Genomic DNA, 23,402 nt, shown 5'->3' on the forward strand with positions numbered 1-23,402 from the left:
TGGATACAATACACATAAAACTTAGATCATTTGTTCATTCAACAAAGATCACCTGTTCAATATGACACAACTTAACATCAAAGTACTACTATTTCAAAAGGCAATTCACACATTACATTTCAAATGAGTGTCTATTCATTTCCTTACAATGATCTAACTATCAATTGATACAACTGCTCAAAATGATAAGTAACTGTTGCATTACTCTTAATGCATAGTTGTATGGAAACAGACACACAATCTTCCATGTTTACAGTAAATCATGAAAGTTTCAAGATAATGAGATTCATTGTCACCAATTAGCATGGCATGAACCAATTAGACTACAATATCCATGGATGTAGCCTAATATTTTATCATACTGTAATGCTTCATCAGACACTGTGTCTATGGTGCCAAATACTGTACCACCTTTTCAGACTATGTACAGTATTGACAGTACAGTACTGTATAGATGCAGGCCCTTGTAACTGCGTGTCCAATTCTGCCAATCACAGCAGAGCAGTGTCAGGCCTGGACTCGCCATGCCAAAGGTTTTTTCCAAGATGTCATTTTCCAACATCCATTGTGATGTAGATGAGAACCTGTGGCCAAATCCACAACACAGAGTTGATGACAGTGTAGAAGTACAGTAATCACTCCTGTTTAGTTTCTTACAGCAAGTTGAGGAACACTGCATTTGATGTTTTACAGTACTGTCTTTTCTTTTCTATTTCATAGCTAATTATTTTTGCTTTGATTCAAAAAACCATGTTGTGATTGTACTGTAGCGTTTTGCATCAATATATTACAAACTTTGTTCACAATGATTCCACTGTGTCTGTAATATTCTCTCTACTACTGCAGTACTTTCACAGAGATGTATTTACTATACATGTAGTACCATAATGAAACCTGTATCACCTATTTTGCTCTACAATATTTAATGATTGTACGAACAATGACAGAGTGAAACTATCGGTTGCTTGTGTGTGGGTGATCTATAGTTATGTTTCAATGGTATTTCACAGTTAATTTGTTTTTTGAACCAATGATTGTGCAAGTGCAAGATTTCTTTAAAGATGTGAATGCACAATGCAATGTTTTGAACATTAGACAGCCTGTGTTACAAGTGATAACCGTTTTGAGTTTTGTGTCTAGAGTTTTGAAAAATGACATCAAGGTTCTGAAAATAGTAGCAAAGTGATTGTAAAAAACTGTAAACAAAAGTATCTTGCCAAAAAATAGTGTGTGTGCCATAAATGGGGAGCACCAAAGGGTTAAATTACAATATTCCATGATTTGCTTTTCAATTAATATGATAAAGAATATATTACTTATAGAAAGTTGTATTTATATTCAAATGTTAATGACGCATGTTGTTATGACGGTCGCCCATAGATGTGTGTGTGTGTGTGTGTGTGTGTGTGTGTGTGTGTGTGTGTGTGTGTGTGTCCGTGTGTGTCCCCGTGTGTGTCCCCGTGTGTGTGTTCAGATCGGGATGCCTCCTCATCTGGAGAAGGTTCGGGATCGGCTGGCGGAGAACATCCACGAGCTCTGGGGAACCAACAAGATCGAGCTGGGCTGGTCCTACGGGAAGGTACCATCCCGACACACACACACACACACACACACACACACACATGCTGATATCAAATGACTGCAGAAGTCGTGTATCATGTGACCTGTTCCCGTCGTTTGTTTTGCTTTCTCTTTTATAATTTGCTCTTCGATTAAAACAGAGGGTAAGTGACTCGGTCATAACATCCACACGTGTCATGTGACCCGTCATGTTCATGTAGTGTCATTGATGTGATTGATTTACTCAGAAATAAGGGGCCGGCAGCCATTTTAACTCTCTGACTGACATGTGTACGTCACAGTGATTCTCAAGATGGCTGTCTAGAAACATTTTGGGCCCTTTAAGAAACTGGGTATCAAATGCACAGGTGTGTGTCTGTCTCTACGTCATGCTTCATTATGGTGTGTAGACGAGCAGCTGTTTTACTCTCAGGGAAGTTTGGCATGAGCTGGACGCGCAGAGTTTAATGTGTGTTTTAATGAGCGCTCGTTAGCTGACCCTGACGCTCTGGCACCGATGGCTATATTCACACAGAGGGAGATTTAGTCCTGCTTTAAATCTTCCAGCGCTGTTTCAGCTGTGGCTCCTGGTGAATCAAGAGCTGTCAATCAGAGCCATCGGTGCGATCCAAGAACGCTTCAGCTGTAAAACACCGGCTACACACACACACACACACACACACTGGCTATGTATACATGCAACCAAATAATCCATTAGTTGACGGTTCAGTCGGACTGAAAGCTTCATGTAAACGCATTAATCGACTGAAGCTGCGATCGGATTGAAAGGGTCGGTTTATTCCTTCTCTAATGCGATCGAGAGAACATCTAAACGCTTGATCGGATCGGAAACCGAAACTGAAAGTCTGCGCATGTAGCCCGGATGCCAGCCGCACTAAGCCCCGCCCACAACATCTGAGGTCGGGACGTTCGGTCTGGACTTGATCCGTTGTGAAGCAAGTATGCTCGAACCAGAGCTCATACAGATTGTCTTTATACGATGATGGACAGATGATCAACCGTAACGTAATCATCACGTCACCAAAGAGCGCTTGGGTTGAGTTCGTTTACAACAAAGATGGCCGCCGCTGGAGAACTGAGATGTAGATTCAGCCATCGCGTCTGTTATAGAAGATCTAGACAGCGCATTCATTTAATAAAAGAGGAACAGAGAAGCGCGATCAAGGCATTTGCCGATCGGAAAGATGTTTTTGCCGTCCTTCCTATGGGATTCGGTCGATCCAATCTGACTAATCTGAGTATGAGGACGCCAGGCCTACTGCGCATGTGCACTGATGGAGAAATAGCGTAATGACGTGCGGAACGAGCTGTTGAATAAAGTGTCGTATAAATGTGTGTCCCATCATTATATAATTCTGGACAACGGCCCACCCTATGGAGCTAGAAATGTGTCTTTATTACATGCGAGGAAATAAATGATCTGAGAGAGAAAAAAAAGTTTGAGAGAAAAAGTTATCACACTGATAGCAAAAAAGCATTTCATGAGAGAAAAAATAATATTGGAGTGTCTGTGCTCAACTAAGGCAGAGGAGGCATCTATCTAGGTGAACCGAACAATGGTGTAATGATTCAGTTCGACTCCCAAGACAAGACGATGCTCACCCGACTGGCCAATAGGAACGTTCCAATAGGAAAAAAAGACCGTGGCCCCGCCCATGACACAATTTTCACAGCGAAAGCTAAATCCTGACACGAGAGCAAAAAATTGCATTGAGAGCGAAGAAAAGCGCTTTGAGAGAAACACTCAAAATGTTTTCACACTGATAGCAAAAATATATATATTTAAGTTTTTTTTTCAAAGTATTTTGAGAGAGATTTTTTTCTCAGAAATATTTTTTTTTTATGTTCTATGAGAAAATACTTTCTCTCAAAACTTTTTTTTTAGTCTCAAATATTATTTTTTGCTATTGATATGAAAACTTTTTCTCTCAAATATTTTTTTTTTCTCTCATGAAATGCTTGTTTGCTATCAGTGTGATAACTTTTTCTCTCAAACTTTTTTTCTCTCTCTCAGATCATTTATTTTCTCACATGTAATAAAGACACATTTCTAGCTCCATACCCACCAGTGCTGGCTTCATCCACAGACGACATTAGCATCACGGCACAGCGGTTCATACGCTCACTGGGGCTCATTCATGAAACACGAGCAGAACTAATTTTTGTGTAAATCGTGTGTAAAGTGGTTCTGGCGTAAATTTTCGGATTCATTAAAATGTTCGTATTTTCCAAATGTTAGTATGTACGAAAGAAATCTACTCCTGCTCCCAGCCACGCGCAAATAGTGCGCTTAACACCCGAACGTTTAGCTCATTAATAACTAAGGCTGCATTTGAATTCACCTTAATCGGGTACATATTTACACACCATTTTGAAAAAATATTATATATAGTAATTACATACGGTTTTTCTTTTTACTTCTGGGACTGTTTGATAAACAGATGAAACTCCATTAACTGCATCTGTAATTCTTTTCTTTAGGACCTGATACGCCGCTATGTACGCTTGAAAATAAAATGTGGTGTTTTGAATGAACTTCTGACAATAAAACTTCGATTTCTGCATCTGAGAAATGTTTCTTTTTCATTCGCTTTTGAGAAGACATGTTGAAAATCCTTCGTTTGGAGTCGTAATATGATGCCCATATATAGTTGTCGGGATTTATGGTAATTGAGAATGAGTGTGCACGCTCGTCCCATTTACACTGATTGGAATTCATTAACACACACACACACACATTTCACTCTCACATCTGACGTTTATGAAGTATTTGTGAATCAGGAGATGAGTTTTCGGGAAGGTCTCTTTACACGCAAATCACTCGTATATTTACGAATGTTTCATGAATGAGACCCACTGTCTCCAAATCATGACCAGAAATGGATAAATATTAAGTCTGCTGTTTAAGACAAATAAAGAACTAGTGTAAGAGAATGGTTGTTATGCGCCGACAGCAGAAACTGCGCGTGAATATATATATTCTGATGTGAGGCTTGTGACGTATAGACGCACACATCACCCCGATCACATGTTCAGCGCTCATGTAAACACTACATCAGATTCATCAGAATGAGTTCAGTCCGACTGAAACAGAATCTGTGTGTGTGTGTGTGTGTGAACGGATCCAGTGTAAGCCAAGAGCTGTGGATCTGAGCCCTCGCTCCGGCTCTTCCAGCGCTGTCCTCGTCGTTCATTTAAGGAATTAGTCGACTAATCGCAGCCATGGCAACAAATAAATATCAAATTATTACTTATCAAATATTGTACATGTGAAACTCGAAAAATTTGAATATTGTGAAAAGGTTTTCATATCTGTAAGCCATAATCATCAACATTATAACAAATAAAGGCTTGAAATATCTCACTTTGCATGTAATGAGTCTATATAATATATTAGTTTCACCTTTTAGTTGAATTACTGAACTTTTGCACCATATTCTAATTTTTCGAGTTTCACCTGTACACCGTTTTTTAGTTTTAATGATTATTTTAAGTTCTACTGGTCGCTGTTAAATAAATAAATAAACAGATACACTTTATTTTAACGTGTCTTTCTTACACTGTAATTATACAAGTACTGAGTAATATTAACTAACTTCCTTTTGTTTACTATATGGTTTGATTAGGGTTAGTTGCATGTAATTATGTATAAGTTTTAAGTTTTACTATAGTAACTACATGTAACAATGACACTGTAACATAAAGTGTTTCCATTATCACATAAATTAATAACCCTTATAAAAATGTCACCCACAGATATTGAGCAATAATTTAATTTAATACAGTTATTTAAATTAAAATATTGGTTAATTATTCAAATTAAATTACATTAATCTGATCTCTATTTATTGTTATTTTCTGGTATTTTATGCATTATTTATTATCATAATTTTAACCCTTTGTGGTGCATTTTGTTTCTTTCACTTGTGTTAGTTTTGCAGTTTTGCATAATTTCATTTGATCTGAATCTGTCGTTTTGCAGTTTCGGGTTCATACAGTAAATATGCCTCAATGCATCTTTAATATTAGTGACATTAAAAGAGATCAACTCAAACTCAACGCAACATGCCAGTTTTATAAAGGTTTGTTTCTTTGGTTCCCAGTCAAATAAACCAGAAAGCTTTTTCTTTCTCCAGGAAAAGTTGTCTTACACGCACATTTATAGCGCTTTATATAATACAGATTGTTTCAAAGCAGCTTCACATTAATAAACAGGAAAATAAATGATAAGTTTCATTATTCAGATCAACTTTAGTTCTCATCAGTTAGTTATACTATGAATATGAATTCCTTTGAAGTCGTGCATGTGTGTGTGTGTGTGTGTGTCTATGGAGATGTGCAGCATGTTTATGGTTGATGAAAGACTCATCAGCTCTCAAACCTGCGACATCATGGCGTTCCCACAATGCATCTGGTAGAGGGATCATCTGTGCAGTCTGTCATCCTGCGCTTCTCTCGGATAGGAATGATCTCCGGGAAGCGCCAGGTCTACTGTGGTTCCTCCCATCCAGATGCTTTCTGACGTTCATCACGTGTGTGTTCTTCTCTCCCGCCGCTGTGTGTTTTGCTGATTCATGCGCGTTCGTTCCTCAGATCAGAGAGGATAACAAGCGTCAGCATCCGTGTCTCGTGGATTTCTCCAAACTGCCAGAAACCGAGAGGAACTATAACTTACAGATGTCCACAGAAACACTGAAGTAAGACCAGCACACACACGTGTGTTAGTTATATGTGTGTGTGTGTGTGTGTGTGTGTGAGTGAGAGTGTCTATCTCTGTGTGTGTGTGTGTGTGTGAGTGAGTGTGAGTGTCTGTATGTATGTGTGTGTGAGTATGTATGTGTTTGTTAGTATGTGAGTATGTATATGTGTGTGTGAGTGAGTGTGTGTATCTGTGTGTGAGTGTGTGTCTGTGTTTGTTAGTATGTGAGTATGTGTTTGTGTGAGAGTGTGTAAATATGCGTGTGAGTTTGTGTATGTCTGTGAGTGAGTATGTGAGTGAGTGTGTGTGTGTGTGTGTGTGTGTGTGTGTGTGAGTGTGTGTGTGTGTGTTTGTGTGTGAGTGAGAGTGTCTATCTGTGTGTGTGTGTGAGTGTGTGAGTGAGAGTGTCTATCTGTGGGTGTGTGTGTGTGAGTGTGTGAGTGAGTGAGAGTGTCTATCTGTGTGTGTGTGTGAGAGTGTCTATCTGTGTGTGTGTGTGAGTGTGTGAGTGAGAGTGTCTATCTGTGGGTGTGAGTGTGTGAGTGAGTGAGAGTGTCTATCTATCTGTGTGTGTGAGAGTGTCTATCTGTGTGTGTGTGTGTGTGTGTGTGTGTGTGTGTGTGAGAGTGAGAGTGTCTATCTGTGTGTGTGTGTGTGAGTGAGAGTGTCTATCTGTGTGTGTGTGTGAGAGTGCCTATCTGTGTGTCTGTGTGTGTGTGTGTGTGTGTGTGTGTGAGAGAGTGTCTATCTGTGTGTGTGTGTGTGTGTGTGTGTGTGTGCGTGAGAGTGTCTATCTGTGTGAGTGTGTGTGTGTGTGTGTGTGTGTGAGTGAGAGTGTCTATCTGTGTGTGTGTGTGTGTGTGTGTGTGAGTGTGAGTGTGTGAGTGAGAGTGTCTATCTGTGTGTGTGTGTGTGTGAGTGAGAGTGTCTATCTGTGTGTGTGTGTGTGTGTGTGAGTGTGTGAGTGAGAGTGTCTATATGTGTGTGTGTGTGTGTGAGTGAGAGTGTCTATCTGTGTGAGTGTGTGTGTGTGTGTGTGTGTGTGTGAGTGAGAGTGTCTATCTGTGTGTGTGTGTGTGTGTGAGTGAGAGTGTCTATCTGTGTGTCTGTGTGTGTGTGTGTGTGAGAGTATGTCTGTGTGTTAGCGTGTGAATATCTGTGTGTGTGTGTGTGTGAGAGTATGTGTGTCTGTATGTATGTGTGTGTGTGTGAGTATGTATGTGTGTGTGAGTGTGTGATTATGTCTTTGAGTCAGTATGTGATTATGTGTGTGTGTGTGTGTGTGTGTGTGTGTGTATGTCTATGTATCTGTGTGTCTGTGTGTGTGTGTGTGTGTGTGTGAGTGAGAGTGTCTATCTGTGTGTGTGTGTGTGTGTGTGTGTGTGAGTGAGAGTGTCTATCTGTGTGTCTGTGTGTGTGTGTGTGTGAGAGTATGTGTGTGTGTTAGCGTGTGAATATCTGTGTGTGTGTGTGTGTGTGTGTGAGAGTATGTGTGTCTGTATGTATGTGTGTGTGTGTGTGAGTATGTATGTGTGTGTGAGTGTGTGATTATGTCTTTGAGTCAGTATGTGATTATGTGTGTGTGTGTGTGTGTGTGTGTATGTCTATGTATCTGTGTGTCTGTGTGTGTGTGTGTGTGTGTGTGTGTGTGTGTGTGTGTGTGTGTGTGTGTGTCTGTGTGCGTGTGTGTGTGTGTGTGTGTGTGTGCGTGCGTGTGCGTGCGTGTATCCAACTTTTTCTCCAAAGACTGGAAATGTCACTTCCATAAAAACACAGCATCAGAAATTATACAGACCCAGAATCCATCTTGAAGAAGTGTGAAATATGTGTGTGTTTTACTCTCAGAAAGGGTGTGTTAAGTCTCGTGCTGCTAACTGTGCTGTCGGCTGTACTGGGTCCCATAAGGACTGCTCTCGGCTCTGTTTTATGTCTGTTTATGATTTGAGAGTGGGGTGTGCTTAACTTCATCATTAACCTTCATATGAGTTTTGCCAAACCTTCATTAACCTCTAATGACACACACTGTTATTCCCTCTTTGCTGGTACAGCCGTTTCCAGTGCAATGTGTCAGAACACAGGGAGTGTTAGTAGTGCTGTTTAAGTCAAACATCACTATATTACTGGTGCTCAAATGAGTGCTTCATTAGGTACTCATTTAACTTGGACCTGCAAGAGACCACCTAGCAACCACATAGCAACACCCTGGCAACCATTTTTGACTTAGACCTGATAGAAACCACCTAGCATCCACATAGCAACACCCTGGCAACCATTTTTTGACTCGGACCTGTTAGAAACCACCTAACAATCACATAGCAATGCCCTGGCAACCACTTTTTTTACTTGAACCTGTAAGAAACCACCTAGCAACCACATAGCAACACCCTGGCAACCATTTTTGACTTAGACCTCATAGAAACCACCTAGCAACCACATAGCAACACCCTGGCAACCATTTTTTGACTTGGACCTGTAAGAAACCACCTAACAACCACATAGCAACGCCCTGGCAACCACTTTTTTGTCTTGGACCTGTAAGAAACCAACTAGCAACGCCCTGGCAACCAATTTTTTGACATGGACATTTAAGAAACCACCTAGCAACCATTAACCAATGCCCTTGCAACCACTTGTTTGAATTGGACCTGTAAGAAACCACCTAGCAATGCCTTGGCAACCACTTTTTTGACTTGGACCTGCAAGCTTGGACCTGTAAGAAACCACCTAACAACCACATAGCAACGCCCTGGCAACCACTTTTTTGACTTGGACATTTAAGAAACCACTTAGCAACCATTAACCAATACCCTTGCAACCACTTGTTTGAATTGGACTTGTTAGAAACCACCTAGCAATGCCTTGGCAACCACTTTTTTTGACTTGGACCTGTACAAAACCACCTAGCAACCAAATAGCAAAACCCTGGCAACAACTCCTTTGACTTGGACATGTACGAAACCACATAGCAACCGTATAGCAACACCCTGGCAACCACTCGATTGATTTGGACCTCCAAGAAACCACATAGCAACCACTTAGCAACGCCCTGGCTACCACTTGTTTGACTTGGACCTGTAAAAAACCACATAGCAACACCCTGGCAACCACGTACGCTCTTGCTTTGTGATTGCAAACACCTCTCACATGTCCCCGTGCAGTTTTTATTCGGCATGCTGTGTTTTCTGTGTGTGTTTTAGGACTCTTCTGGCTTTAGGTTGTCACGTGGTCCAGGTGAAAGTCAACGCTGAAGAGGAGTTGAAGAAACTCAAACTCCCGAAGAAGTGAGTGTGAAGTGATGTATGAGACATCGCAGGCCACAGATGGTGCGCTGCCACACCAGATGCTCATTTCAGAACAGCACATTCATTACAGTCTCATATAAAGCTCTGTGAACAATGGCAGTCTCTTACATGAAGCTGATCTATATCCATCATCACTGATTATCTGCTTATATTTATATGAGCCATTGAAGCGTTTTAGGGAAGAGGAAACACATGTTCCTCCAGCAGGTTTAATAACATTACTCTTCATCTCACAACAGCCTTATTTTAGTATTATTTGTATAATGAGACCGTTTTTATCAATAGTTTGATCAGCTTTCATGGTTTCAGTATTTTCATTTTATTTAATCTGTATTTAGTTTTTTTAATTAATGAATTCATTCATTTCCAGTGCTGTTAGTAATTTTACTGCTTTAACCAAGGCAGAACTTCTAGTTTTTTTTTATTTAATATTTATTTTATTTCAGGTTTATTTATATTAGGATTTTTTTTAAATCATTTTAGTTAACTGTAATAACCATTCTGAGTTGTATTTATATACTATTATAATTTTTATTAATATTTTTAATTAACTTTTAATTTTATATTTTCAGTTTTAATTTTAATTTTAGTTTTATCTTATGAACATTTTATTATGTGCTTTTGTCATTTTTATTAATTCTGTTATTTTTTTAATCACTAGGTTTAATTTTTAATTCAGATTTAGTTAGTTATTTCCAGTCCAGTAATTTTAGGGCTTTAGCCAAGGCAGCACTTCTAATTTTAGTTCAATGCAAGTAATTTTTTCAATCAAATATTTATATTTTATTTTATTTCAGCTTTATTTCAATTAAGTTAGTTAGTAAGTGAGTTAGTTAACAACAATAACCCTTCTTTACAACCTCAGATTTTTTTGTCTGGTGAATTAAAAGTTGCAGTGATTTTTCTATCACTGTAAATGTTGACTAGAAGGGAAGGGAACTGTTGTTGTTTGACTAACGTGTGTGTGTGTGTGTGTGTGTGTTCTCTTCAGCTACATGATGTCTAACGGATATAAACCCACGCCGCTGGATCTGACTGATGTCAAGCTGAGCAACGCTCAGGAGCTGCTGGTGGACAAACTGGCCGAGAACGCTCACAACGTCTGGGCCAAAGACCGGATCAAACAGGGCTGGACCTACGGCATACAGCAGGTGTGAAGCCCAGGGGATTCTGGGATACCAAAGCAGCCGATTTCCCCGTGTCCCTGTAGAACAGCCTCACAATTAAACATCACTTTCGCAAAGGCCTCATGATGAAGAAGACAAACGGCCAATTAATTCCTCAATTAGCTTGAAGCGCTGAGCGTCCAATCGGAACAAATCTCAGCCTCTGGTGTTTTTCCCTCAGAGCCAATGACAGCGCATCTCTCTCTCTCTCTCTGTGTAGGACGTGAAGAGCAAGCGTAACCCTCGTCTGGTGCCGTATGCTTTACTCGACGAGCGCACGAAGAAGTCGAACCACGACAGCCTCCGGGAAGCCATTCGCACGCTGATCGGATACGGGTACAACGTGGAGCCGCCCGACCAGGACGGGGGTGAGGAACGAGAACAGAAATTACTCATTATTAACCATTGTTTCACAGAAATCTGGAACTTTTTTATTACGTCTCAGTTAATTAGAAATAATAAACCATTATTTCTCAAAAATCTGGAACTTTTCATTACGATGAATGCTGCTTCTCTTCTATTCAACTTTGTTCTCAATATAAACATTTTATTTGTATATTGTATATTTTAGTTTAATTTTTACATTTATTATTATTAATTTTTTTTACATTTATTTGTATATTTGTTTATTTATTTTACATTTCTGTTATGTATTCATGTATTAATTTAAACTTTTTACATTTTCTTTGTGTATTGTTTAATTTTTGTACATTTTTGTGTGTATATATTTATTTGTATTTGTTTACGTTTATTAATTTATTTTACTTTTCTTTATACCTTTTTTTACATTTCTGTGTATAATTAATTATTGTTTATTTGATTGTTTTTACATTTCTTTGTATATTTATTTTATACGTTTTTTGTTAATTATTTATTTATTTATTTATTTTATGTTCATTCATTTATTATTTTATTTTTTACATTCCTTTGTTTGTTTGTTTATTTATTATTCTTTATTTTTGTATTTAGTTCTTTTTTTATTTTGCCTGCTTTGGCATTCCATACTAACAAGCTAAAGGATTATTTTTCTTTTATAGTTTAATTACCAGAACTTACTGTCACAAGCTATGAAAAAGAAACATCTGATATGATATGTGGACACATGGTGTTTCTCTGACTAACTAGTGATGACTAGCACTGTTTACTGCAGATAAACTAATGAAAACAACATGGTAGGAAATATTTATAATTAGTCATTTTTTCCAATTCAATAGTAATGGGCTATAAGTTCATCTCAGTCGTGCTGCTTCATCTCACAAGAACAGTAAAAGAGAGCAAACTTTGGGTGTTGATGTTACAGTAACAGTTCAATTCACTTTTATTTGTACAGCGCTTTTCACAACAGCTTTACAGAAAGTCCACATTACAGTTTACAGAGATGTGTTATCAGAGGACACTGTCTGAGTTATGCAGAAATGTACATATACAAATCACAGTTAGCGAAAAATGTAGTAATTTAAACAATGTAATAATTTAAGGCAGAAACAATGAGCTCACTGAAGTAATGGATACGTGTTTGTTAGGGTTAGAAAAGACGTTTGTAACGGATGCTAATGCTAGTTGTTGTGCTCGTGTCCCCGGCCTCTCGCCGTCCTTCTCTCCGCAGGGCACGTGGTGGAGAGGTTGAGCATCGATAAGATCCGCTTCTTCCGTGTGGAGCGAACGTACGCGGTGAAGACGGGGAAGTGGTATTTCGAGTTCGAGGTGGTGACGGGTGGAGACATGCGTGTGGGCTGGGCTCGACCCGGCTGCAAACCCGACCTGGAGCTGGGGACCGACGACCAGGCCTATGTGTTCGATGGCCATCGGGTGAGCCGTTCAGACCCGCGCAGAACCGGATCAAGCGTTTCTGATCTCTCACAGGGTCGAGTCCCTTCATCTATACAGCGCTTTAACAGTATAGAGTTTCACAGCAGCTTTACAGTGATAACAGGAGATTACAGTAACAGAGAGTGTTTAGGCTTTACAGCAGCTCTAGAATAAAGTTATTGTCCAGATAAAGTTAGTTTTGATTGATTCACTTGCGTTCATACCTGTCAAGTTTTGGATTTGAAAATAAGGGAAATTTTTCCGGCGCCCACCGCTAGCAGTCCCACCACCCCAACCAAGCTCCAGTATCCCTTACATTTTAAGACAGGTGTTATAGCCTAAATGAAAACACACACACACACACACATATATATATATATATGTGTATGGTTTATATAGGGTATATATTAAGAGCATTATTTAAAGGCTTAATTGCATATTTTCTGTTCATTTAACATTGCTTGTCTTTACATTTACATTTTATTTTCATTCCACACATTATTTTCATTTCATATTGCTTTTCTTTTTCAGTTTTTCTTTTCATTTGCAGTTTTTCTTTTCATTTCACATAACTTTTCTTTACTCTTTTAGTGAGTTATTGAACAAATTTGTTGCAGACTTTGTAGTGTGGGCCAGAGTGGTTAATTTTACATGAGAGTAGAGCAAACAGTTCTGTGTTGTCTAACGTCATCCTATTCTCTGGAACAATCTTTCGTACCATGCTAAACACCCTTTCTCGTGCTGACATACATCATTCCTTCCCCGTGTGAGATGCTAAAGTCGCAGTTACAAAACTTATAAACCGCGTGACTGTCCCCCACCCTGCTCCTCTTCAGAAAAGTAAATTCGCTATCCCATTGATCGCGGTATTCAGTACATGAGGGTTTTGTTTTTTTGGCAGGAGTGCCTTGCTCTGTCATAGCGGCCATCATCCGACTCTGTTTTTGTTTGTTTTTTTGTTTTCCCCGCGTTGTCACTCATCATCTAAACCTCACACACTAACATCGCGACAACTGCCACCTACAGTACCTGTAGTTATCGCGAGGCTAGTAACAGAGCTCAGATTGGGAATGTTTTTTTTTTTTTTTACTCCGCCCGGGTTATTATTATTTTTCAATAACGCAGGTTAAAATACGGGAGATTTACGGGAAAATCCTAATACGGGAGGACGGCGGGAAAGAATGGTAAAATACGGGACTTTCCCGGCCAAAACGGGATACTTGACAGGTATGTGCGTTGCAAAGATCATTAGTGATTAATGAAACCCTTAATGCACTCCGGCTGTTCATCCGCACAACAACAGGGTCATCGGACTAACGGTGTAAGAGCCATTATGCTCTCTCTATAATCGGTTGTAGTTCCACTGTTGGCCACTGGGTGGAGTGTGGGTTTAATAGGTTTATAGGTAGCCAGAGAGCAAGGGAAGACAGGTGTAACTAATGAGGGAAGCAAACAGTGTTTGAGCGTGTCAGGATTTGTGGATTGTGGATTACAATGTGTTTTGGCATCGGAACTGTGACTAATAAAGGGATAAATGCAGTGCTGGACTGGAAGCGTCTTGTTTGGATCTCACGCGTCAGAAATAATCCTACAACACGAGAAGGTCATTGTCGCTTCAAACGGTTTCTGATCTCTGCCTCTCACAGGGTCATCGGCTCCACATGGGCAGTCGTCTCTTCGGCCGCTGCTGGCACTCGGGGGACGTCGTGGGTTGTATGATCAACATGGAGGACAAATCCATGATCTTCACCCTGAACGGAGAAATCCTGATCACCAACAAGGGCTCTGAGCTGTGTTTCGCCGACTTTGACATTGAGGACGGTTAGAGAGAACATAATCTCTAGCCGCGTTCCCACTGTCGGGCCGGGCGGGGCCAATAGCCTCGAACCTGGAGCAGCGAGGCCAAAACCACACTGCGTTTCCACCGTCGGGCCTAGCGCTTCGCTAACACACGCCTCTCTGGAACAACGTCACACAAACCCATCATTTCACCAACAAACTGAAGTTTTATCAGAAAACTAATCAGAAAGAAATCACTAGCGAGATCGCAAAACGAACATGATAAAAGCGGCCGTTTGTTGACATTGTTTACGTAAACATTTAAAAACCCTAGCATCAATGTTTTACTCTAATAAGTGATACATTGACCATACTAAAATAACTTATGTCAAGATTGCACATTAGTCACACAGAAATAAAGTGGTATTTACCGTTATTTCAGAAAAGAAAGAGGTCAAGTACTTATTCAGGTGCGTCTGTTTCTTTTTATTTGTAGTCACAGGACAGTATGTTTATCACATTTAGAAAGAACGATCATTTCTACAAATTTTCCACCTGAAATACGACCTGAGGAGCTTTAGCACTCTCTCCCAGTGCAGTTATATTTCCAGTCAGAGAAACAGAGGAAGCTCCCGAAAAACCGGAGTTGCTTTATTTTATGACGTATGCGGAGCTAAATATGATATCAGACAGTCCGGTATAAAGAGACGAGACGTACTGACAGATCAAATGAAAAAATGATTGTGATAGCCTATATGATTTGTCTGATTTCTTCAAATGGTTATATTTACCATGTTTACTATGGTAATGGTTAGCGCGCGCATAGTCTTTTGCATTGTGTATAAATATTTCTGCCTTGATCAGAACCCACATCAGATCACAAACAGAAGGTATTCGAACACTCGCTGCTGTCTGAAAGCTGAGCTAAAATGATGTTAGAAGTCTTTAATGCTGATGTTAGCTGGTGTATGGACTCATCCGGCGCTGTCGTCTCCAGACTCGGGTAAACCCCTCCTCAAGCCCGAGCTGACCCGCTTTGGACTAAGGTATTCGGCAGGCCAGAAAAGCCCCGACGAGGCCCGATCAAGCCCTGCAAATGACAGTGGAAACGCGGCTTCTGATTTGATTTCAATGCCTTAAAGGAGTCGTTCACTTTAAAATGAAAATTAGCCCATGATTTACTCTCCCTCAAGCCATCCTAGGAGTATATGACATTCTTCTTTCAGACAAATATAATCTGAGTTATATTAATAAATGTCCTGACGCTTCCAAGCTTTATAATGGCAGTGGATTAAAACCATCAGATTGAAGCTCAAAAAAGTGCATCCATCCATGATAAACTCTGCTCTGGCGGGATAATAAAGGCCTTCTGAAGCAAAGTGATGAGTTCATGTAAGAAAAATATTCATAATTAACACGCTACAAAGTAAAATTCTAGCTTCCGGCCAAACGAACATACGCAGTCTAAACGCCTGAAGCGCAACTTACACAACTTGTGACATCGGAAGTATCGTAGCGTCATGCGTAGCGTAAATATCAGCAGTGCGTCGCATTACTCGCATAAGTTGCGCTTAGACTTGAGTCGAATCCGTATGTTCGTTTGGCCGGAAGCTAGTTATTTTATAAAGTTTTAAATATGGATATTTTTCTTACACAAACGCATCGCTTCGCTTCAGAAGGCCTTTATTAACCCCCGGAGCCGTGAGGAGCGCTTTTATGATGGACAGATGCACTTTTATGATGGATAGATGCACTTTTATGATGGATAGATGCACTTTTATGATGGATAGATGCACTTTTATGATGGATAGATGCACTTTTATGATGGATAGATGCACTTTTATGATGGATAGATGAACTTTTATCATGGATAGATGCACTTTTATGATGGATAGATGCACTTTTATGATGGATAGATGCACTTTTATCATGGATAGATGCACTTTATGATGGATAGATGCACTTTCTTGATGGATAGATGCACTTTTATGATGGACAGATGCACTTTTATGATGGATAGATGCACTTTTATCATGGATAGATGCATTTTATGATGAAAAGATGCACTTTTATGATGGATAGATGCACTTTTATCATGGATAGATGCACTTTATGATGGATAGATGCACTTTTATGATGGATAGATGCACTTTTATCATGGATAGATGCACTTTATGATGGATAGATGCACTTTTATGATGGATAGATGCACTTTTATGATGGATAGATGCACTTTTATCATGGATAGATGCACTTTTATCATGGATAGATGCACTTTATGATGGATAGATGCACTTTTATGATGGATAGATGCACTTTTATCATGGATAGATGCACTTTTATCATGGATAGATGCACTTTATGATGGATAGATGCACTTTTATCATGGATAGATGCACTTTTATCATGGATAGATGCACTTTTATGATGGATAGATGCACTTTTATCATGGATAGATGCACTTTTATCATGGATAGATGCACTTTTATGATGGACAGATGCACTTTTATCATGGATAGATGCACTTTTATCATGGATAGATGCACTTTATGATGGATAGATGCACTTTTATGATGGACAGATGCACTTTTATGATGGACAGATGCACTTTTATGATGGATAGATGCACTTTTATGATGGATAGATGCACTTTTATGATGGATAGATGCACTGTTATGATGGACAGATGCACTTTTATGATGGATAGATGCACTTTTACGATGGACAGATGCACTTTTATGATGGATAGATGCACTTTTATGATGGATAGATGCACTTTTATCATGGATAGATGCACTTGTATGATGGATAGATGCACTTTTATGATGGATAGATGCACTTTATGATGGATAGATGCACTTTTATGATGGACAGATGCACTTTTATGATGGATAGATGCACTTTTATCATGAATAGATGCACTTTTATGATGGATAGATGCACTTTTATGATGGATAGATGCACTTTTATGATGGATAGATGCACTTTTATGATGGATATATGCACTTTTATGAGCTTCAATCGGATGGTTGCAATGGTTGCAATCCACTGCCATTATAAAGCTCAGAAGCGTCAGGACATTTATTAAAATAACTCCGATTGTATTCGTCTGAAAGAAGAAAGTCGTATGCACCTAGGCTTGAGGGAGAGTAAATCATGGGCTAATTTTCATTTTAAAGTGAACTACTCCTTTAAAGACCCCTGAATGCAAAACTGCTTGCTTCTCTTCTCTCGTAGGTTTCATCCCGGTCTGTAGTTTAGGTCTTTCTCAGGTGGGCCGCATGAATCTTGGGAAGGACGCCAGCACCTTTAAGTACTACACCATGTGTGGCCTGCAGGAGGGCTTCGAACCGTTCGCCGTCAACATGAACCGTGAGGTCACCATGTGGTTCAGCAAACGCTTGCCAACCTTCTTCAATGTGCCGAAAGACCATCATCACATCGCGGTGAGGACGAGCTTCATTCTGCTGATCATTCATTGATCGGTGACTCTTGGATCCCACTGGTTGAACGCTATAAATGGACCTTTAGCTCATCCTTCCCTCGGGTCATTTTTACCCCGAAACTCTTTTTTTTTTAATTGAGAGTTCATCAGAGGGGTCCAAGATCCTAGGACTTTTGTCGCACTTAAACCACGAGTTCACAAAAAATAAACAATGGAATGGATTCGAGGAGTTTTGTGATTGGAATTTAAATAACAAATCCTTCATTAGGAATGAATGGAACGTGAGGAATGCTTCAGTTCACATAGAAAAACATAAAAATGCTCAAAATTCAAACAAAAAATGCTAAAACTTTACCAAAAAATTATTTTATAGTGTCAACATGTGTATCTGAAAGCACACTGAAGATAAACTGGCTTTAGGACCCAGCGGAACAGCTCTTCTGCTCCATATAGAGTTATAAAATATTATATTATTTATTTTTCCACAAAAGGTTGGCTTTGTCAATGTAAGATATTTTGAGCTGAATTAAAAGGGTTATGCATGAAATTGTGAGTTATTTTGAATTTAAGTTGAAAGAATGTGAGGAATCTGCTTAAATTGCTATTTATTTATTATTTATTGATCAAATCTAGTCATTTTAAAAGGTCAATAAATTAAAAAATAACAAAAAATCTCCCAAAAATTGCATAAAAAAGAAAAGAAAAAATATTATCAAAATGAAATAAAAAAATCTTTGTGGACAAAAAAAAAAAAAGTATTATTTTAGGCCTTCGGGTCATTTTGACCAGCGAGGGAAAGATTTGTTACAAAGTGCGAGGGAAGGAGGAAGGTTAAAGCGAAACTTCCTCTAGGATCTCACAGGGTCATTTGTGTTGATTCGGATTGAAGCGTTCCAGAACGTTTTCTTTCTATGCTGGTTTTGCATGAGCAGAGCTTGAATCCCGTCATGTTTGAACAAATCTTTTATCGTTGGCTTTTAATACATTGTAATGTCTTGTTTTGTTCTTCTCTGTTTTCTTTTATCTGTTATCTTATGGTCTGTACAGCACTTTGGTCAGCCTTGTTGCTGTCATTAATCAAATGTGACCTTGGGCCACAAAACCAGTCATAAGGGTTTTTTATTTTTTTTATTGAGATGTATACATCATATAAAGTTGAATAAATAAGCTTTCCATTGATGTATGGTTTGTTAGGATAGGACAATATTTGGCCGAGACACAACTATTGGAAAATCTGGAATCTGAGGGTGCAAAAAAAAATAAAAAAATTGAGAAAATCGCCTTTAAAGTTGTGCATTTATGTTCACGATTGTGCTGCATCCACACAAAAATAAATGTTTTATATATTTACAGAAGGAAATTTACAAAATATCTTCATGGAACATGATCTCTACTTAATATCCTAATGATTTTTGGCATAAAAGGAAAAATCGATAATTTTGACCCATAATGTATTGTTGGCTATTGCCACAGATAAACCCGTGCGACTCGAGACTGGTCTTGTGATCCAGGGTCACACATGTGCTTTAGCAGTAAACTGAACTGAAACGGATGTTTGCAGGTCACCAGGATCGACGGGACCGTGGACAGCCCGCCCTGCCTGAAGGTCAGCCATAAGATGTTTGGGAGTCAGCACGTCAGCGCTGAGATGGTGTTCTGCAGACTGAGCATGCCTGTGGAGTTCCAGTCCAGCTTCAGGAGCGCATCTCACGCCAGTGTGAACGGCCTGTACGAGGACGAGCCGCTCAAGGTCAAACACAGGTCAGAGGGAGCGATGTGACGTGAGGATTTTTTTAATCGACGTGTGACAACAACCGGCTTTGAAATCACTCATTTGCAGTGTTGTGTGTAACGCGTTACAGTAACGTAACTACTTTTTCGGGTAAAAAGTAGTGTAACGCGCTACTACTGAAAATTTGGTAACGAAACGTAGTTCCTTTTTCAATTCGGAGAAACGTTACTTTTCCCAGGCACAGATTTGACAGCGATCTCCGTCATTTGACAGATTTGACAGCGATCGCCATCTCTGTAATGAATGCCTAAAGAGAGAAATGCACGTGGATTACATAATCAGAGAGTAGCCTATTTCTTTTCGTTTTGAATTGTTTTGTTTAAAGACATTTCAATCTTTATATTTATATTAGTGCTGTCAAACGATTAAAATATTTAATCGTGATTAATCGCATTAATGTCATAGTTAACTCGCGATTAATCGCATTTAATCGCACATTTTTATCTATTCTAAATGTCTCTTGATTTCTTTTTGTCCCATTATTTTTTCTCATTTTAATGCTCTTATCAACATGGAAAAGTGGATCGGCTTGCTTTGTGCAAATGTTTTTTTATTGAAAACAATATTGGCATATACTGTGTTCAATTTCACACTAAAACATTATCATTTGGAGCAAATAATCTCTCACACAATGTAACACTGTCCATCAATAAAAGGGTGAAATAAATACTAACGAGGTCCTGATATTGACGAGGGGCGGAGAATTCGCATCAGCTGTGTGTGTGTGTGTGTGTGTGTGTGTGTGTGCTTGGCCATCATCAAGTGGTATTTCAGACTGGACGTGCTGCGATGATGATAGCTCAGTTCACAACGACACAACACACAGATCACTTTGGTCTCGTCAATGGAACCATTTGGCAACTTTTTAAAAGTAAACTTTCCATTCAGAATCTTATTGGCATCCATTTCGGCGTCTCGCGCTCGTCATCCACTCAAAACTGGACGTTTTGAACGTTCCTATAACATTCAGAAATAACGTTTTTATAACTTAATGGGAACGTTATGAAAACGTTCTTATAACCTAAAATTGTTAGCTGGGGAAGAGGAGAGATTTGCGATTGCACTGAACACGTTTTAAGTGCAGGCATATTCTCTGAGCGAGCCCAGAGAAAATTCAGAGCAGCGTGTATCTGAGAGCGCGCGACTCGAGCAGAGAGATTCGTGCTCGGCACATCATATTCCGCGCGCGAGCAGAGAGATTCGCGCTCGCGCATCCGGCTCGCAAGGCCAAACAAGTGTGTGCAGCGTGCCTGTTGTTTTGTTTCCGGTCTAGCTAGATCCGCTTGCGCTTTCAAAACGTCCTCGCGCGGCGCAAGCCATTGAAATGAATGGGTTTCCCAGCGCAGCGCCGCGCATGACGTCCTGTTGCAAAAGCATGTGGAAAAAAAACTACAAAGTTTGCTAGGCCAAAAAGACAGTTAATCGCGCGATAAAAAAATGAACGCCGTTAAAATGGGTTTGCATTAACGCCGTTAATAACGCGTTTAACTGACAGCCCTAATTTATATATATATTTATCATGCCTGTGAGGCATACACTGAGTTTCGGTTAATTTATGACGAGGTGCGCTCCAGTTCACGCGCAACAAGTGACCGCGCCGGCGCCTCCATGTCATGATTATATTGTCTGCTATATTTGCTTCTTATTTATTAAATCCAAGCAATTGGTTGATAAAAAATTGATTTAAATTAAGATACAATTTATACAAAACGAAATTGACTTTAAAGAAAGGCTTTTGTTCAAAACAAAACTTAATGAAGTGGTCAAAATCATGTCTGACCCACTCCATATGTCTCCCGATATATCGCGCATCCATCTTACTCATGCTGTTCACTTTTCATAATCAACATAGATGAAAAAAAACAACAACATTATAATATTTTAACAAATATGAAACTAAATGCGCTTATTTAATGGCTACAACACGTATAGTAGGCCTACAGACTCTCTATTTGTTCAAATTGCTGCACATTCATTTAATTCTGAATTTTGCACATAAGTTGAAAGGCATTTGTTTACGTGCATAGTAAAACATATCTGCAACATTTATCAAGTTCACGGATAATTGTGCGTGCATTTATTAATTATTATGATACTAAATTCATAATAAAGTAGACTACACTATGTACAAAAAATCAGATGAGCCCAGAATATGAACGCAACGTGTTTAATTACACGTTAAGCGTTTTCCTCCCATAGAAAACCATTATAAGAACACTTAATTTGGCTTAATGCAGATTAGAATGTCCCCTTATGATGTCGAAATAACAAGATAAGTTTTCATTTTTTCTTCTTCACCATGCGGTTCAGGACTTCCATAGAATACAGCCTGAATATAATTGCTTTCTTTCCAGCCTCTCCCTAGTGCCGCCCATGCATATGCCTATCCATTAACGGGCATTTCTTCATAAATATTCAAAATTTTGATATTATGCATTTATGGCATTATGCATAGTAGAACTTTATGTAGGCTTACATATTTAAGAACAGATATTGGGTTCTGCCCAAAGTCAAGCAACATAAAAGTAACGTAAAAGTAACGAGTAACGTAAAAAGTTACTTTCCATATGGTGTAACTAAGTAAAGTAACGGATTACTTTTTTTTAAGAAGTAACGAGTAACGAGTTACACTAGTTTTTAAAAGTAACTTCCCCAACACTGCTCATTTGAAAGCAAAACTAAGACATTAGACATTTTACAATTAATTCCTATGGATCGGAATGAACTAAAAAGCGTTTGCTCTGTTCTGCTCGCTCCTCGCCGTGGACACGCACCGTTATTAATGCCTGTTTTAGTTTCGCTTTCAAATTAGCGCCAATTCGGGGGCGGATTGCTTGAATGGTGAGGTCGTTAGCCTATTATTCTTAATGAAAAACACAACAACAAAACGGTGCAATGACTAATTCACTTAAAGGGTTAGTTCACCCAAAAATGAAAATGATGTCATTAATGACTCTCCCTCGTGTCGCTCCAAGCCCGTCAGACCAGTAAAATATCTAAAAAAGATATTTTAGATTTAGTCCGAGAGCTTTCTGTCCCTCCATTGTAAATGTGTGTACGGTATACTGTCCTTGTCCAGAAAGGAGATAAAGACATCATCAAAGTAGTCCATGTGACATCAGTGGGTTAGTTAGAGTGTGTTGAAGCATCGAAAATACATTTTGGTCCAAAAATAACAAAAACTAGGACTTTATTCAGCATTGTATTGTCTTCCGGTTCTGTTGTGGATCTTGCTGTCTGCACTGATCTCTATCAGAGCTTCAGGGCTCCTGCTCATCTTTGTCTGTTGTATAGACCGTAATTGTGTGTGTGTCCTGTGAACGTTTCTGAAGGCATCCGGTGAAGTCCACGAAACACCTGGATGAAGGCAGAAGAACGGACTACAGCAGCATCACCTCAGTGAGTTCAGCGGCGCACTTCTCCTATCATCATTTAGGGTTGTTACAAGAATAAAAAGCTCTTGATGTTTTGTTTAGGTTCTTTTATTTGGCTTTTTCATTCGTCATCAACCAGAAAAACAATGATAATAACTTAAATGCCAAATGTAATGATAAATATAGCGATAACGATAATTATAAGAGTGTAATGTAATGTAAAAGTGCATGTGAAGTTTTATGCTTCAGTTGTAAGCTCATTTCTGGTATAAATATTGGTTGGTATATGAGTGACATCTACGTCTATGAGTGACATATTGTGGTAGTTTTATTCTATGAGTAGTAATTTTTTTTTTTTTTTTTTTATTTATTAGAAAAGCCTTTCTAGGGACCTGAGATGCAGATTAGCTCTTGCTATACTCTCTATGTGCAATACATATTTTCCAGCTTTGACT

At 39.1% G+C, this 23,402-nt stretch overlaps 1 protein-coding gene across 1 annotated transcript in view; it reads left to right on the forward strand.

Annotated features, from left to right (window-relative positions):
- LOC130071818 (ryanodine receptor 3) overlaps nucleotides 1-23,402 on the forward strand; it is a 248,526-nt gene that overhangs the window by 74,512 nt on the left and 150,612 nt on the right. The window contains exons 22-31 of the mRNA XM_056236709.1: nucleotides 1,475-1,579; nucleotides 6,175-6,278; nucleotides 9,478-9,561; nucleotides 10,574-10,733; nucleotides 10,969-11,116; nucleotides 12,355-12,557; nucleotides 14,204-14,378; nucleotides 17,574-17,782; nucleotides 19,343-19,542; nucleotides 22,906-22,972. Coding sequence (XP_056092684.1) covers nucleotides 1,475-1,579; nucleotides 6,175-6,278; nucleotides 9,478-9,561; nucleotides 10,574-10,733; nucleotides 10,969-11,116; nucleotides 12,355-12,557; nucleotides 14,204-14,378; nucleotides 17,574-17,782; nucleotides 19,343-19,542; nucleotides 22,906-22,972 — 1,455 coding nt within the window. The remainder of the gene's footprint in view (nucleotides 1-1,474; nucleotides 1,580-6,174; nucleotides 6,279-9,477; nucleotides 9,562-10,573; nucleotides 10,734-10,968; nucleotides 11,117-12,354; nucleotides 12,558-14,203; nucleotides 14,379-17,573; nucleotides 17,783-19,342; nucleotides 19,543-22,905; nucleotides 22,973-23,402) is intronic.

Source organism: Rhinichthys klamathensis, unplaced genomic scaffold (genome assembly GCF_029890125.1).
Source record: "Rhinichthys klamathensis goyatoka isolate OS25496 unplaced genomic scaffold, OSU_Roscu_1.1 h1tg000462l_1, whole genome shotgun sequence".
NCBI lineage: Eukaryota > Metazoa > Chordata > Actinopteri > Cypriniformes > Leuciscidae > Rhinichthys > Rhinichthys klamathensis.